Genomic DNA, 15,689 nt, shown 5'->3' on the forward strand with positions numbered 1-15,689 from the left:
TCATTGCTGGATGAAGTTTGTTCCTTGTCATCAGCAAAGTTGAAATACCATAATACCTAGCTGTGTGTCATGAGGAAATGGCTAAGCTTCTCTGTGCCTCAGGTATCTTATCCATAAAGGGAATTATAATAGCATGTAGGTCAGAGAACCATCACAGGAGTCACAGAGTATGAGTGACAATCTCTGTGTCCCTGTTGTCACTGGAGGGAATAAGCACCAAATGGAAGCTCTGTGAACACTGTCTCATTCAATGCAGTTGATTATTTATTGATCCTTAGCTCCTGCCCTTTCAATTTCTGTGGTGAAGGTGGAGGTGTCCACCTGTCCTGTGTCGTTGTTCAAATAGAGACTTAGGGTAAGGCTACTTCTCTATCCTGAGTAGGAGTGTTGGGGGAGAGGAGCTGCTCTGACTCACAGGCCTCATGTAGCTTCAGGGGTGAGGTCTCCACCTGTGCCAGATCTGGGTGGGGCCAGGAGACTCTGCAGGGGCTATGGATAGCTCTGCCCAGAGGAAGGCAAGACTAAGGCAGAACTGGGAGCCAAGTATTTCAGATGCTGCAGATAGACCCTGGGCATCAGGTTCCCTTCTCAGTCCTTATGGGTTGGCCTGTAAACTTGCACAGTCCCATCATGACTGAAAAGTGGAAGGCAGACATAAGCAGAGTCTAAGTTCGGAGAGAGCCTCACTGACAGGCCCAGGCTTTTGGGCTGAGGCAGATAAACGGGAGAGAACAGGGATAGGGAATAACACAAATTTCAGGTCAGGTACCTGAGCTACAGCTGCCAAGATGACAGGGAGTCTGACACTGACCAGCCACAGGCTTCTCTGCATGAGGCAGTCACAGAGCTAGTCAGTGACACTGTACAGTCAGGCATGCCTTAGTCAAGCAGAGCATGGAAGCCAAAACGTGCAGACAGACAGACATACAGGCTCAATTCCCAGCTCTTGGGAAGGGGTCCTTTCCCCATTTGAGAAGTTCTGGTCTCACTTGGGATTTGTAACTTTGGCCATGAAGAGGGCAATGTGAGTATTTATGTCAGAGATAATCATCAGGAATGGCCTGTTGAAATATATTGTCATAGAATAGATTTTTCTACAAAGTAGATAAGCTTTGACTCCAGTGGCAGCAGCCTCTGTGCCTTTCTCACCCACATCCAGCACAGCTTTGTGGACCACCTGTGGGGAGAGAAACACATCACANACTGGAGACCAGGGAGGGCAGGAGAAGGGTCTGGAGCAAGCAGTGAGTGCTGGCCACATCTGCTCATGAAGTTTATTGTTCCTTCCCTGAATTCTAACCCTGGATACCCAAGCCTCTGCTCAGGCTGTGAGATGAGGCATGCCATGGTCGGCTCAGTGTCTGAAACAGTGATGTCCTCAAACCACTACAACAGGAGGACAGGAGTAGGCAATGCCAGCGTTTTTTATTATGTCTCTTATGTTTAGTGCTGCTATTCTATGTGCTAGAGAAGAAGTCCTGGCTGCTGCAATGAAGTTGAGTCTGGGAGTGCTTTGTGCCTGCAGTGGATAGTGGGTGGCACCTTGAGTATAGCACAGGTTGGTCCCCATGTGATTTAACACCAAGCCTAGGCACTTCCTCACCATGGGTTCCTTGGTGAGGTCTAGTCCAAGGGTCAAACTAGGGACTGGGTGTGTGCTCTAAGCATGATATCTAGCTTAGGATTAAGCTCTCCCGAGAATGAGGGAAACAGAAATACAGGTCTTGTCACACATGTGCCAACCCCACATGCCCACATGACCTTAACCATCCACATTCATGACCAAGCTGAACCATCCCATGCTTCTTGTCTTACCTGAGAGACTCTCAGGTCCCTGGTTCCTGTAATTGCAGACAGGTCAGCCTGCATGGAGAAGACTTCCCTGATGCCCAGCATGGGAAGGATGTGCTCAAGGCTGTAGTCACTGGAGATGGAGAACTTAGGCAGGTGGAGCTCACCTATGCTACTGAGAATGAAAGAGAACCAAATAGTCCATGGATCCTGTGGCTCCTTCAGTCTACTGCATAGCTGGTCTGCTCTCCACAGACAGCCCTCTCCCTAGAGTGAAGCCCTCTTCCCACTCATGACTACATGACTTAACTTTACTCTCCCTAATGCATTAATTATCCATCAGTGCCTGAGAGTGTGAATAATAAACAGGCATCCTGACTTGGTGCTGGACGTTCTTTGACTGAGATTGCTTTCCTCCAAGATCTACAAATACAGTCCTTCCCTGACACGAGGCCCTCTGACATCACCTAAGGAGCCTTCTGTTTAACATAGGACAGTGCATCAGACTCCAGATGTCCTTATCCTCTGACACTGCCCCTCTCACCTCTCCACTTCTCTCCAGTGAAGAATGAAATAAAGATTCACTGTATTAGCATTCCCACACTTTCCCTTCCTATTTACAACAAAGCCCATAATGATAAGAATTTTTTTTGGAATTTAATCTCTGATAGACTCTGAGGGTCTATGTTTAGCTTAGCATGGAGTAGGTCTTCAAGTCACCATTCAATGAATGTTGAGTGAATGATGAATGAGGGGATGAGAGGACTCCATGGGGCACAGCTGAGTCTCAGAGCTCATCTCCTGTCAATCACAATCCCTGTGGCTTAAAACTCTCCACTCATTTCCATATAATTTACAGGCTATTAGAGAGGGGGAAACCTCACCTCAATGTGTGAGATTGTCACATATTGTGAAGAACAAACACCACAGTAAAATCAGGCCTGAAACACCTGAGACAGTGGAGGGAACTCAACTCAATTCAACTTCACCTGTCCTCTGCTGACACTTTAACCATTACACTGGCTGTAGGTGAGACTCTGAGGTACTGGGATACTAGATATCAGAACAACAGCACTAAAAGAATCCTAACCAGGTCTGGGTCCTGTGGGTATTCACCTGGGCTTCAGAGAGTCCTTCCACTTCCTCAGGGTCTCTGGCTGCAAGGTGGTTTCCACCTGCTGCATCTTGCCCTGGTCAGGGAGGATGAACAGGGCACTGACATTTCCTGTGTACTTCAACTCTACCACAGAGCAGGACAGCTCATCATCCCGGAAGTAGGGTGTAGTTAGTTCCTCTATTTTCATCATTGGCACCTTCACAGACCTCTTCTCATCCAAGCAAAACTTGGAATTAAATGTGTCACGGGGGTCAAAGGGCACCTTCCATTTGCCTAAATGTGGAGCAAATCATCAGATTGTAACAGTAACACAGAGACCGCACCTCCATGCTATATGGCACCTACTGCTGAGTTATGACAGCTGTCAATATACCTTCAACAGCACAGTGTCCCTTAGTAGTTTTATAATAATTAGAAAATCCTTGAGAGATACAGAACTCTGAATGAGAAAGGATTCACAAGCTTAGTTTGCAAAGAACAACCTCTAACCCTCAGCCTGGAGAATTGAGCTACTGAGAACCAGGTGTGATTGCAAGGGATGAGAGTGCAAATGGTGAGCCTGGAGCCTGGAGGGAGATTGGGATTTTGTTGTCCTTAGGGGAAACATGTCTAGAAGGTACTGGGAGAAAAGAGAAGAGTTGAGTCCTCCCTCTCTGAGGTCTGTTAGCTGTGCTCCTCGGTGGGAACGAGTTTATTAGAAGGTCGGTTGAGGATCAACCGTGGTGGCTGTAAAGCCCCTGGGTCCTGTAATCAAGACTTGGATAACCAGGAATCCATTGACACTGGGCTTAGTAAGGCATGGGTAATGTGTGTGCTCCAGGAATTATAACTATATCTAAAAATCTTAGAGAGGTAAATACCGCGTGTAATAAAAATTACACACCCATTTCTGCAAGGCTTCCCAAACCTACTTTACATTGGGCAGCATTAAGGACACACATTACCCCACCAAGATCCTCTCCATCCATTCCCCAGGCAGTGACCATGCTCACCTTTAAAGTAGATGTAATTCACCAGCACCATCAAGGTCCTCTTATCCAGGTCTGAGATCAGTTCCTTGATCTTCCCCTGGGTATGTTTGCTCACATAGTCATTGATGAGCTTTCTGGCCTGTCGAGGATGCAGGAAGTCTGCTGTGAAGGCCTCAGCCTGGTATAGAGTCCTTGCCTTCTCCTTGAACTCTGCCAGGATCTGCAGGTGCTTTTCAATAAACAGGGCACTGCCTGTGCTGATCTGTACCTGGTCACCTGGCTGACTGAGAAGGTCTAGCAAGTACCTAAAGCCCTGGTGGATGTCTGGTTCAGGGGTCTCTGTGAGGTTGAACTTCAGACCTTCTAGAATTTCCTTCAGGGTGTTGCTCTTTGCTCCCAGGGACAGGAGGGCCAAGGCAGTGGAGATGCTGAATGGGGAGAAGACAACATTTTTATGTGGATTCTTCAAAACCAGCTCCTTGTAGAGGCTGAAGGCAAAGTCAGTGTTGCTGGAGGCCAGTGTTACACTGTCCACTGATGTGATATTTTCTTGGACTTCATGGACTGCAGTGTTCCTTCCCAGGGTGACATCTGGGCAGCCAAGGGCAGCTGGGGAGACACCAGCCATGTCTCTCTTCTCCTGTGTGAATGAAATGATCCTTTTGTAGATGAGAACCAGTGTTGTCCTGACCATCACCTAGTTCTCTTATCTGGCCTGTTTTATACTTGGTTGCCTCTGTAACCTTCATAGGAGATGCTCTGGCCTCTCTAATGGCAGTAGCCTGTGCCCTGCTTCCTTTACCAGTATAGAAACTCTGTTACTGTAAACATGTTCTTAATAGAGAACCATTATCCAAAGAAATGAAGTGACTGCCAGGGTCACCACGTAAAGAAGAGAAAAATGTGGGGCTGTGCATCAGCCTGTGTTAGCTTAAAGTGTCCTCTCACATTTTTAGATTGGCATAAGGATTCACTGGGAGGCAGAAACCATCTTCCATTGCAATTGTGTGCCAACACCACACCACCTCCCTTTAGTCTGGACTCAGGGAAGGAATCTCAGGCCAGTTAGGTAGGACAGGACCCACCCCAACCTCCAGGCAACCTGTCTAAAAAATGGCATTGCACTGAGCTGGATCCAGTGCATGTTTCTGGGAATGCCTGCTGAGGAGACAGGGTTTTCAGCCTCCACTGTTTGTCAGACTGAGGCAACCATTTCTTTGGAAAAGCATCGGATAATTCTTTATTCCAAGATCATTTCCACAGAACACAGGCTACACTGTTGGTGGAGCAGTGAAATGAGTCAGTAGATGAGCAGTTGTCTTATCCTCCTGTCTAGGAGAGAGTGTGGCCCTGCTTTCCTTTCCATGGGATTTACAAGGAAAGTGGGGTCCCTGAACCTAAGGCCTCTGCAGTCTGTTGGGAGCATGGCAGTGGTTCTCACTCTGCTGAGGGACTCTGTAACAATCCTGTCCCTTCCTGACTTCTACATCAGCACTTGAATTAGCAAGGTCTCAGTATGGACCTGTGGAGGGTCAGAAGGAGCAGGCTCCATTTGCTTTCCAGGAGCATCGCTCATGGCACCAGCAACTTCCATAGCCATGAAGACCCAGATAAGAGTGGAGATGTTCAGGCACTGCAGAAATGTTCCTGGAGTCCAAACTAGTGCCCCAGATAAAAATGCTCCCCCTTCCCCAAACCAAAACCCTTGGTCACAGACAATACCACACACCCAGAGAAGCCTCCTTCTGTCCCCAGAGAGAAAGTATCAGGGCCTTACCTGCAGAGCTGAGCCAGCTGCCAGTGCCTGTGATAGCTGGTTCCTGGTGGTCAGGGCTGCTGCCTTCCTGGTCTGCTGTTCTCTTCACTGCATGCCCCCACCAAGGACTCCTCCCACTTCTTAGGAAATGCTGATGAATACAAGCTGTGCTCTGGGCTCTGATGGGAAAAGGACAGACTGGGTGATTTCTGGGAACAAACACTTACAGGTTTTATCTTGCAGAGCCATTCCCTGCTGGGAAAACCCCTTACTGTTCTAAATAACATAGCAATGGGGTGAACTAGTGTGGCTACAGTGTCTATAACTGTTCAAAGGAGACTGTGGGACAAGGATGCATAGTGAAGTCAAAAAGACAGAGCACAAACACAGACCGCATTTCCCCAGGAGATATAAAGCTAACACTTGTCTGGTGTTTCTAATTCACTTCAAAAAGAAAAACATTCTATATCCATGCTGGCACATTTTTATAGGGAAGGTTGCACATTAATAAACACATTCCTTAATGTTAACAGGCTTTAACCTGCTTCTATATAAGTGGCCTGTCATGCTAGAATGGGTACATAAAAAAACAGAGATGTGCTTTGCACTGTTTGGCTAACTGACTTCTGAAGGGCAGCTCCCAGTGACTGGCAGTGGAGGAAATCTGAAAGGTGTCTTTATCTGCAGAGACTGTCTGATGGGAATTTCAGTTCAGTAGAGAGATTGGAGCATGGCAGGTCCTGACAGAGGCTCATTATCACCTTATCTTGTGCTAAGTTCTACCTCTATGGAACACCCCTCTATTGCCTGCCTGTGTGTCAGAACTGACACCTGTGACAATAGGATCTATTAACTTAGCAACCAGCTAGCTGCAACCCAAGAGCTAAGCATGGCAGCAGATGATGACTTGAGTCTAGAAAGAAGCTTTTCCCATGCTGATGCTATTGCAGCTGCCTCTCTCAGGTATCTGCCCATGCCTCTTAAACTCGCCCAGGTTTGTGGTTTTCTTTCTATTGTAAAGCCATAATTTTGTAGAAGTGATTCCTCATTGCAACATGGAATTTGAGTGATGGAAATCTGTGTTCTCTGACAACTGTCATGCAAACTGGCTCTAGAATGAACTATCCCTTACTCTCTTTAGGATGAGAGCTGTGGATTTTGTGTCAACAGTAGGGTGAGGTCTCACCAGCATGTGTTTGGTCCAAAGCTGCAGTCCCACAAATGGAAGTGCCAGTCCTAACAGGGAGGATTCTTGATGCCTAAGGAAAGCCTCAAGTTGGGTCTACACACACCAGGAAAGAAGATGGTCTATGGTGTAATCCTGTTCACCAAGAGGAACCTTAACATTCCATAAATATCAGCTACTTCAGGCAAGGGACCTAGTTCCCATTCCATGCAGACAGCCTGAGTCAGCTCAAAGCACCCTACCCTGCTGTCATTTCAAATCTTTTTTCTTCTTTCAGATGTTGCTTTTTCTCTGTGCCTGAAAGTGGGGAGGGGGGACAAGTGGGAGGAGAGGTGGGACTGGGAGGAGAGGAGGAGGGAGAAGGGGGAGAGCAGGAGGGAGAGGGGAGGAGAGGAGAACAGGGTGAAGGGAGAGTGTAGAGGGAGAGAGGAGAAGGTAGAAGGAGAGGGGAGAAGGTAGAGGGAGAGGGGAGATGGAGAGGGGAGAAGTTAGAGGGAGAGGGGAGAGGGAGCGGGGGAGGGAAGGAAGGTGGGGGAGGGAGAGGGAGAGGGCCTGCCAATTTTATTCCCAATAAGATCTTCTTCCTATCCACAGATTTTAGTTTAATGTCTTCACTGCCTCTTTGCTTACATTTGGTTCTGAAACCAGGGAAAGAACACTGGGCACTTTTCACAAGGTCCTATCCACCCTAACTTAAGTGTCACCTTTGAGAATCCTGGGTGTTTCTTCTGGATTCTGCTGGCTCCACCACATTCAACATCATATTTTAGAGTTGGTCACTCCAGCTTTTCCCTTCCAGTGTGCAGGCTAGATTCACTTCAACTTGAAACAAAGTGTGCTCATCTGACAGGACGGAATCTCAGGTGACATTTGAACCTGTGTCTCAGTCTGCAGGGCATTTTCATTGTGATTGATGGAGTGTGCTCAGCCAATTGTGCATGGTGTCGTCCCTGGACTCATGAGCCTGGGTCCTGTAAGGAAGGAGGCAGAGGAAGCCATGTGAAGCAAGGCAGTAAGCAGCAGCTCTGCATGGTCCTGCATGGGCTCCTGCCTCCAGGATTCTGCCTTGTTTGGGTTCCTCCCTGATTTCCTTCAGTGATGAACGTTGTTGAAGAAGTATCAGCATCAGCAACCCTTTCCTTCCCAACTTGCTTATTGGCCATGATGTTTCTATCATAGTGATAGAAAAATGAATTAATGTTTCCTCATACCCTGTCCATATGTCTGTCCACTCCTGCGATTTAATTTAGTAGCTGCATCCTCTTTGTTTCCCTCATTGGATCACTGGGGCCCACTTTCTCTCTGTCTGGACTCCTGGATCCTATTGAAGAAAAGTCCTGTGGATTCCTCAGCTTTGATATACAGGACACATCCCATCCCTGGCACTAACCAAGTCTTTAACTTTCCCTCTGAATCATCCCAAGCCAGTTTATACTGCAGCCTGGGGTCTGTTTTATTAAAGCCTGAACTTGTCTTTGGCTCTACTCCCTGAATCTGTACACTTTTAGAAAGATCCATGTGATTCCTTCACTGTCACTGAGATATGTCTGACCAAGCCAGCTCAGTCAGCCTACAGGTTCTCCAGGGCAGGAAAAAGGATTCCAAAGAAAGAAAGAAAGAAAGAAAGAAAGAAAGAAAGAAAGAAAAGAAAGAAAATTAGATAACATAGTAGCATGACCCCAGCCACTTCTGAGGCTCTCCAATGGGTTTATTTTTTCCCAATCTGCTCTTATACCATTTTAATTACATCCAAGCAATAAGGTCAAGCTGTACCATAAATACAAATAGTCAAGGAACAAGCAAGGCAATACACAAAGTCTGTCTGGTAATCACTGTTTCTAAGGGCTTATCAGGATGACAAAGATATCTGAGCCTACTTCCCTATCCTAGCCCAAACTTATATTCTTACCTGTAGCCTACTTCTTTGTTCTAGCCTAAAAGTAGATTCCTGCCTGAGCTCACTTCCTTGTCCTGGCCTAATGTTATATTCCTTCCAGAAACCCATTTCTTTTTTTGGGACAATGTCAGATTCTTGCCAAGGGGCCCCAAAAGTTCTCCACACATTCTGTAACCCTATCATGTGCAAGAGGAATCCAACACTCTGTATTGCATGTTTGTATTGCACCGCCTTGTGGACTACCTGTGGGGAGAGAAACACATCACTCAGTGGAGACCAGGGAGGGAAGGAGCAGTGTTGAGCAAGCAGTGATGCTGGCCTAACCTGCTCATGAAGTTTTTTGTTCCTTCCCTGAGCTCTAGCCCTGGATTCCCAAGTCTCTGTTCAAGTTGTGAGATGAGGCAGGCCCTGGTCAGCTCAGTGTCTGAAACAGTGATGCCCTGAAACCAATACAACAGTAGTACAGGAGTAGGCAATGCCACCTTTTTTTTTATGTTTCTTATGCTTAGTGCTGCTATTCTATGTGCTAGAGAAGAAGTCCAGGCTGCTGCAGTAAAATTGAGGCTGGGCGTGCTTTGTGCCTGCAGTGGATTGTGAGTGGCACCTGTGGTGCAGCACAGGTTGGTCCCCATGTGATCTAACATCAAGCATAGGCACTTCCTCACCATGGGTTCCTTGGTGAGGTTTAGTCCAAGGGTCAAAGTAGGGACTGGGTGTGTGCTCTCCAAAGGAGTATCTAGGGTGGGATTAAGCTCTCCCCAGCATGAGGCAAACAGACATACAGGTCTTCTCAAACATGTGCCAATGCCATATGCCCACATGCTCTTAAACATTCACCTTCATGACCAAGATGAACCATCCCACATTTCTTGCTTTACCTGAGAGACACTCAGGTCCATGGTGCCTGTGATTGCAGACAGGTGATCCTGTGTGGAGAAGACTTCCCTGATGCCCAACTCAGGAAGGATGTGCTCAAGGCTGTTGTCCGTCCGTGGAGATGGAGAACTTGGGCAGGTGGAGCTCATCTATCATCCTGAGAATGAAAGAGAACCGAACAGTCCATGGACCCTGTGTCTCCTTCAGTCTACTGTGTTGCTGGGTCTCCTCTCCCGGACAGCCCACTTCCTATAGTGAAGCCCTCTTCCCAAGTATGCCTAGATGACTTGAATTTGCTTTCCCTAATGCATTAATTATCAATCAGTGCCTGAGAGTGTGACAAGTAAACAGGCATCCTGACTTGATACTGGCTGTTCTTTGACTGAGATTGCTTTCCTCCTAGATCCACAAATGCAGTCCTTCCCTGTCATGGGGCCCTCTGGCATCACACAAGGAGCCTTCTGTTTAACATGGGAACCTGCATCAGACTCCAGCTGTCCTTATCCTCTGACATTGCCCCTCTCACCTCACCACTTCTCAACAGTGAGGAATGAAATAAAGATTCACTGTATTAGCATTCCCACACTTTCCCTTCCTCAATTACAATGAAGTCCAGAAGAGAAGATTATCTTCGACTTCAAACTCTGATAGACTCTGAGGGTCTTTGTCTAGCTTGGCATGTAGTAGGTCTTCAGGTCACCATTCTATGGATGTTGAATGAACAACTGATGAGGGGATGAGAAGGCTCAAACAGGCACAGCTGAATGTCAGAGCTCATTTCTTGTCAATCACAATCCCCCCTGGTTTACAACTCTCCATTCACTCAAGACTCCATGTATTTATAGCCTGTTAGAGAGAGGAGAACCTCAGCTGCCTCTGTGAGCTGATCTCATATTGTGAAGAACAAAAACCACAGTAAATCAGGCCTGAAACACCTGAGACAGTGGAGAGGACTCAACTCAACTCTATCTGTTCTCTGCTGACACTTTAACCATTACACTGGCTGTAGGTGAGACTCTGAGGTACTGGGATACTAGATATCAGAACAACAGCATTAGGGGATCCTTGCCAGGTCGGGGTCCTGTGGGTATTCACCTGGGCTTCAGAGAGTCCTTCCACTTCCTCAGGGTCTCTCTGGCTGCAAGCTGGCTTCGACCTGCTGCATCCTGCCCTGGTCAGGGAGGATAAACATGGCGCTTGCATTTCCTGTGTACTTCAGCTCCACCACAGTACAGGACAGCTCATCATCCCGGAAGTAGGGTGTGGTCAATTTCTCAATTTTCATCATGGACACATTCACAGACCTCTTCTCATCTAAGTAGAACTCGGAATTAAATGTGTCACGGGGGTCAAAGAGCATCTTCCATTTGCCTAAATGTGGAGCAAATCATCAGATTGTAACAGTAACACAGAGATCGCACCTCCATGCTATATGGCACCAAATGCTGAGTTATGACAGCTGTCAATATACCTTCAACAGCACAGTGTCCCTTAGTAGTTTTATAATAATTAGAAAATCCTTGAGAGATACAGAACTATGAATGACAAGGGATCCACAGGCTTAGTTTGCAAAGAACAACGTCTAACGTCTAACCCTCAGCCTGGAGAATTGAGCTACTGAGAACCAGGTGTGTATGCAAGGGATGAGAGTGCAAATGGTGAGCCTGGAGCCTGGAGGCAGATTGGGATATTGTTGTCCTTAGGGGAAACATGTCTAGAAGGTATTGGGAAAAAAGAGAAGAGTTGAGTCCTCCCTCTCTGAGGTCTGTTAGCTGTGCACCTCGGTGGGGACGACTTTATTAGAAGGTCGGATTGAGAGTCAACCGTAGTGGCTCTAAAGCCCCTGGGTCCTGTAATCAAGACTTGGATAACCAGGACTCCATTGACAGTGGGCTTAGTAAGGCATGGGTAATGTGTGTGCTCCAGGAATTATAACTATATCTAAAAATCTTAGAGAGGTAAACACCGCGTGTAATAAAAATTACACACCCATTTCTGCAAGGCTTCCCAAACCTACTTTACAATGGGCAGCATAAAGGACACAAGTTACCCCACTAAGTTCCTCTCCCTCCACTCCCCAGGCAGTGACCACTCTCACCTTTAAAGTAGATGTAATTCACCAGCACCATGGATGTCCTCTCATCCAGGTTTGAGAACAGTTCCTTGATCTTCCCCTGGGTCTGTTTCCTCACATAGTCATTAATGAGCTTTGTGGCCTTGAGAGGCTGCAGGAAGTCTGCTGTGAAGGCCTCAGCCTGGTACAGAGCCCTTGCCTTCTCCTTGAACTCTGTCAGGATCTGCAGGTGCTTTTCAACAAACAGGGCACTGCCTGTGCTGATCTGTACCTGGTCCCCTGGCTGACTGAGAAGGTCTAGCAAGTACCTAAAGCCCTGGTGGATGTCTGGTTCATGGGTCTCTGTGAGATTGAATTTGAGACCTTCTAGAATTTCCTTCAGGGTGTTGCTCTTTGCTCCCAGGGACAGGAGGGCCAAGGCAGTAGAGATGCTGAATGGGAAGAAAACAATATTTTTATCTGGATTCTTCAAAACCAGCTTCTTGTAGAGGCTGAAGGCAAAGTCAGTGTTGCTGGAGGCCAGTGTTACGCTGTCCACTGATGTGATATTTTCTTGGACTTCATGGACTGCCCTGTTCCTTTCCAAGGTGACATCTGAGGAGCCAAGGGCAGCAGGGGAGATACCAGCCATTACTCTCTTCTCCTGTGTGAAAGAAATGATCCTTTATGTTGATGAGAACCAGTGTTGTCCTGACCATCACCTAGTTCTCTTATCTGGCCTGTTTTATACTTGGTTGCCTCTGTAACCTTCAGAGCAGATTCTCTGTCCTCTCTAATGATGGTAGCCTGTGCCCTGCTTCCTTTACCAGTGTAGGAACTCTGTTACTATATCCACGTTCCTAATAGAGAACCATTATCAAGAGAAATGAAGAGACTGCCAGGGTCACCTTGAAAGGAAGAGAAAAATGTGGGGCTGTGAATAAGCCTAAGCTATGTTAACGTCTCCTCTCCTTTTCTTAGATTGGCCTAAGGCCTTACTAGGAGGCAGGATCTGTCTTCTGTTGCAATTGTGTGTCAATACCTTATCACCTCCCTTTAGTCTGGACTCGGGGAAAGAATCTTGAGCCAGTTGGGCAGAACAGGACCTACCCAACCTACACTTAACCTGTCTATGAAATCTCATGGCACTGAGCTGGACCAAGAGCATATATCTTGGAGTTGGGATGTCAAACGACAGGAGCATTGTAGGTATCTGGCTCAGTGTCAGAGCCTTGAGACCTCTGAGATCAGGTACCAATTAGAAGGACAAATAGTGGAAGGTTCTTTCACTCCTGCCAAGGTACCACCTTGTAGTTATTACCTCAGATCTAAAAGGTTTTCTGATGGGAAGAAAACTGAGTGGAGCCTAAATATCTCATTCCTCGACCATATTTTATTCTGGCTTTGAGGATTTCTGTGTGGTAGCAAGCAGATGAGTAGACTTCTCTGGGAAACATGTCAAGAGATCCAGGTTATATAATTAGTAATATTATATGTATTATATAGTAACTTCAACATGGGGGTGGATGTGACAAATGTCCAAGGGGAATCTCCTCCATACACACCTGTCCCGGGAGCCACAGGCACCATGAAACACTAAGACTGATGGCTTGTGATCTTTCTAAAGAGGCACTTCTTTTCAGCCTCTGTAGAGACTGTAGGAGAGATCAGAGAAAATTCAGATTCCATAGGAGTCAGATGGGAAGGGAGAGGAGTGGAGAGGGGAGAGGACAATGGGAAGGGAGAAGAAGGAATGTGGGATTGGAAGGCAGATGGGCTGGAGGATGGGAGGCTGAGAGGATAGAATGAGGGAGCCAAGGGGAAGATGGAAAGAAGAGACTGGGAGATGTAGGAGAATGGAGAGCAGGGGAGGGAGGTGTTGGAGCTTTGCCTCATGTCCCCAGGTCAGTGACATGTCTGCAGATGTCCAGGGTCTTCATCCAGTTTTACCTTTTGTCAAACTGAGGCAACCATTTCTTAGGAAAAGCCCCAGATAATACTTTAAGATTATTTCCGCCGAACACAGGCTACTCTGTTGGTGGAGCAGTAGAATTGAGTCAGTGGTTGAGCAGGTGTCTTATCTTCCTGCCTAGGAGAAAGTGTGGCCCTGCTTTCCAATCCATGGAATTTACAAGGGAAGTGGGGTCCCTGAACCTAAGGCCTCTGTAGTCTGATGGGAGCATGGCAGTAGTGCTTACTCTGCAGAGAATCTCTGTAACAATCCTGTCCCTTCCTGGCTCCTACATCAGCACCTGTATTAGCAAGGTCTCAGTATGGACCTGTGGAGGGTCACAAGGAGCAGGTTCCATTCGCTTTCCAGGAGCATAGCTCACGGCTTCTGCAGCTTCCATAGCCATGAACCCAGACAAGAGAAGAGAGTGTTATGCAGTGCAGAAATGTCCACAGAATCCAAATCTGGGCCCCAGATAGAAATCCTCACACTCTCCAAGCCAAAATCTTAGGTCATAGACAGTACCACACAGGTTGTGAAGCCTCCTTCTGTCCCCAGAGAGAAGGTATCAGGGCCTTACCTGCAGAGCTGAGCCAGCTGCCAGTGTCTGTGATAACTGGCTCCTGGTGTTCAGGGCTGCTGACTTCCTGGTCTGCTGTTCTCTCCACTGCATGCTGAACTATTTATCCCCACCAGTGACTCCTCCCAGTTCTTAGCAAATCCTGATCCAGACAAGATGTGCTCTGGACTCTGATGGGAAAGGAACAGACTGGGTGTTTCCTGAGAACAAGAACTGACAGGTTTTATTTGCAGAACTATTCCCTGCTGGGGAAACCCCTAACTGTTCTAAATAACATACCAATAGGGTGAAGTGGTGTGACTTCTGTGTCTCTAATTGTTCAAAGGAGACTGTGGTATGGGGATGTATAGCTTGCATGCACTGAACACATGTCCCCAGGAGGGATAAAGCTAACATTTGTCCTGGGCTGTCCAAGTCACTTCAAAGAGAAAACAATTTTATGCCCATGCTGGCACATTTCTATAGGGAAGCTTGCACATTAATAAACCCATTCCTCAATGTTGACAGGCTTTAGCCTGCTTATATTTAAGTGTCCTGTAATGCTAAAATTGGTACATAAAAAACAGAGACATGCTTTGCACTGTTGTCTACCTGACTTCTGAAGGGAAGCTGCCTGTGTCTGGCAGTGGAGGAAATCTGAAAGGAGTTTTTGTCTGCAGAGACTGACTGGCTGATGGGAATTTCAGTTCTGTAGAGAGATTGGAGCATGGCAGGTCCTGACAGAGGTTCATTATCACCTTATCTTGTGCTAAGTTCTATCTCTATGGAACACCCATGTATTGCCTGCCTGTGTGTCAGAACTGACACCTGTGACAATAGGATCTATTAACCTATCAACCGGCTAGCTGCACCCCAAGAGCTAAGCATGGAAGCAGATGAGTTTAGTCTAGAGAGAAGCTTTCCCCATACTGATGCAATTGACTCTCTCAGGTATCCACCCATGCTTCTTAAGCTTGCCTTGATTTATGGCTTGCTTTCTTTTGTAAAGCCATAATGATTTTGTAGAAGTGATTCCTCATTCATTGAACATGGAATTAGGGGGATGGAAATCTGTGTTCTCTGACAACTGTCATGCAAACTGGCTCTAGAATGAAGTATCCCTTACTCTCTTTAGGATGAGAGCTGTGGATTTTATGTCAACAGTAGGGTGAGGGACTCACCAGCATGTGTTTGGTCCAAAGCTGCAGTCCCACAAATGGAAGTGCAGGTCCTAACAAGGAGGATTCTTGATGCCTAAGGGATGGCTCCAGTTGGGGCTACACACCCCAGGAAAGAAGATGGTCTATGGTGTATTCCTGTTCAACAGGAGGAACCTGAACATTCCATAAATATCAGCTACTTCAGGCAAGGGACCCAGTTCCCCTTCCGTGCAAGTAGCCTGAGTCAGCTCAAAGCACAGTTCCCTGTTGTCATTTCAAATCTTTTGTCTTCTTTCAGATGTTGCTTCTTTTCTCTGCCTGGAACTATGAGAGAGAGAGAGAGAGAGAGAGAGAGAGAGAGAGAGAGAGAGA

At 47.0% G+C, this 15,689-nt stretch overlaps 1 protein-coding gene and 1 pseudogene across 1 annotated transcript; both read right to left on the bottom strand.

The window, feature by feature from the left end:
- Nucleotides 1–248: 248 nt before the first annotated feature.
- Nucleotides 249–7,570, bottom strand: LOC110289198 (serine protease inhibitor A3F-like). Its single transcript, XM_021155355.2, has 6 exons — nucleotides 7,526–7,570; nucleotides 5,657–5,814; nucleotides 3,901–4,519; nucleotides 2,908–3,181; nucleotides 1,816–1,966; nucleotides 249–1,177 (listed from the first exon to the last, which is right to left on the bottom strand). Exons 3-6 carry the CDS (start codon nucleotides 4,505–4,507, stop codon nucleotides 986–988), a joined length of 1,224 nt encoding a protein of 407 aa, XP_021011014.1. The 5' UTR covers nucleotides 4,508–4,519; nucleotides 5,657–5,814; nucleotides 7,526–7,570; the 3' UTR covers nucleotides 249–985.
- Nucleotides 5,363–12,311, bottom strand: LOC110289202 (annotated as a pseudogene).
- Nucleotides 12,312–15,689: the final 3,378 nt, after the last annotated feature.

Source organism: Mus caroli, unplaced genomic scaffold (assembly GCF_900094665.2).
Source record: "Mus caroli unplaced genomic scaffold, CAROLI_EIJ_v1.1 scaffold_6281_1, whole genome shotgun sequence".
Taxonomy (NCBI): domain Eukaryota; kingdom Metazoa; phylum Chordata; class Mammalia; order Rodentia; family Muridae; genus Mus; species Mus caroli.

What these genes read in the sequence shown, in the direction of transcription:
- LOC110289198 (XM_021155355.2), bottom strand. Translation starts at nt 4,507, where the DNA reads ATGGCTGGTGTCTCCCCAGCTGCCCTTGGCTGCCCAGATGTCACCCTG. An exon ending in AAGGACTCTCTGAAGCCCAG is followed by an intron (nt 1,967 to 2,907) that starts GTGAATACCCAC and finishes TTTCATTCTCAG; the next exon opens with TAGCATAGGTGAGCTCCACC. An exon ending in GGGACCTGAGAGTCTCTCAG is followed by an intron (nt 1,178 to 1,815) that starts GTAAGACAAGAA and finishes CTCTCCCCACAG; the next exon opens with GTGGTCCACAAAGCTGTGCT.